General features: G+C 65.0%; 1 protein-coding gene across 1 annotated transcript in view; it reads right to left on the bottom strand.

Annotated features, from left to right (window-relative positions):
- SCRIB (scribbled planar cell polarity protein) overlaps positions 1-797 on the bottom strand; it is a 19,220-nt gene that overhangs the window by 14,709 nt on the left and 3,714 nt on the right. The window contains exons 7-8 of the mRNA XM_014538688.1: positions 411-650; positions 4-189 (exon numbers count right to left, since the gene is read on the bottom strand). Coding sequence (XP_014394174.1) covers positions 4-189; positions 411-650 — 426 coding nt within the window. The remainder of the gene's footprint in view (positions 1-3; positions 190-410; positions 651-797) is intronic.

Consider the following 797-nt stretch of genomic DNA (forward strand, 5'->3'; position numbering starts at 1 on the left):
CACGTCCAGCACGTGCAGTTCGGCCGTGTGGGCGAGCTCGGGCGGCAGGATGGCCAGGCGGTTGTCCCTCAAGGACAAGACGCTGAGGGCTGCACAGCCCCCGATCTCAGGTGGCAGCACCTCCAGGCGGTTCCGGTCCACGTTGAGGTTGGTCAGCTTGGTCAGCTTCCCGAGGGAGTGGGGCAGAGCCTGGCGGGGGTGGGAAGAAGGGTCAGAGGTCGGCAGAAGCGCACTGGGATGAGGAGGGAGACACAGCCCCGGGGCCGTCGCTCGCGGGGTCTGGCCTCTCCCCCTCCCACTGCCTCCCCTCCAAGCCGACACCTGCTCTGCCCGCCTGGGGCTCCCCTGCTCTCTGCTCCCCGCTGACTCTGGAACCTACGAGCAGGGCGCAGCCGCGGGGCCGGGCCTACCGTCAGCAGGTTCTCGGTGAGGATCAGCTCAGACAGGTTCTCGCAGCCCCCGATGGCCTCGGTCACCTCGCTCAGGCGGTTCTGGTCCACCTTCAGGATGGACAGCTGCTTCAGCTGACCTGGTGTTGGGGCGGTGTGGCGACAGGGCCAAGTGGGTTGGGGGCCAGGCGCCCACTCGGTGGAGACAGCCTGCCCCTGCCCTGCCTCTCCTGGCCCCCGGCTCTGCGGGTCGGCCACCCTCTAGGCCAGGGGTGGGCAAACTTTTTGACTCGAGGGCCACAATGGGTTCTTAAACTGGACTGGAGGGCCGGAACAAAAGCATGGATGGAGTGTTTGTGTGAGCTAATATAAATCCAAAGTAAACATCATTACATAAAAGGGTACGGT

The sequence above is a fragment of the Myotis brandtii genome, unplaced genomic scaffold (genome assembly GCF_000412655.1).
Source record: "Myotis brandtii unplaced genomic scaffold, ASM41265v1 scaffold1956, whole genome shotgun sequence".
Taxonomy (NCBI): Eukaryota; Metazoa; Chordata; class Mammalia; order Chiroptera; family Vespertilionidae; genus Myotis; species Myotis brandtii.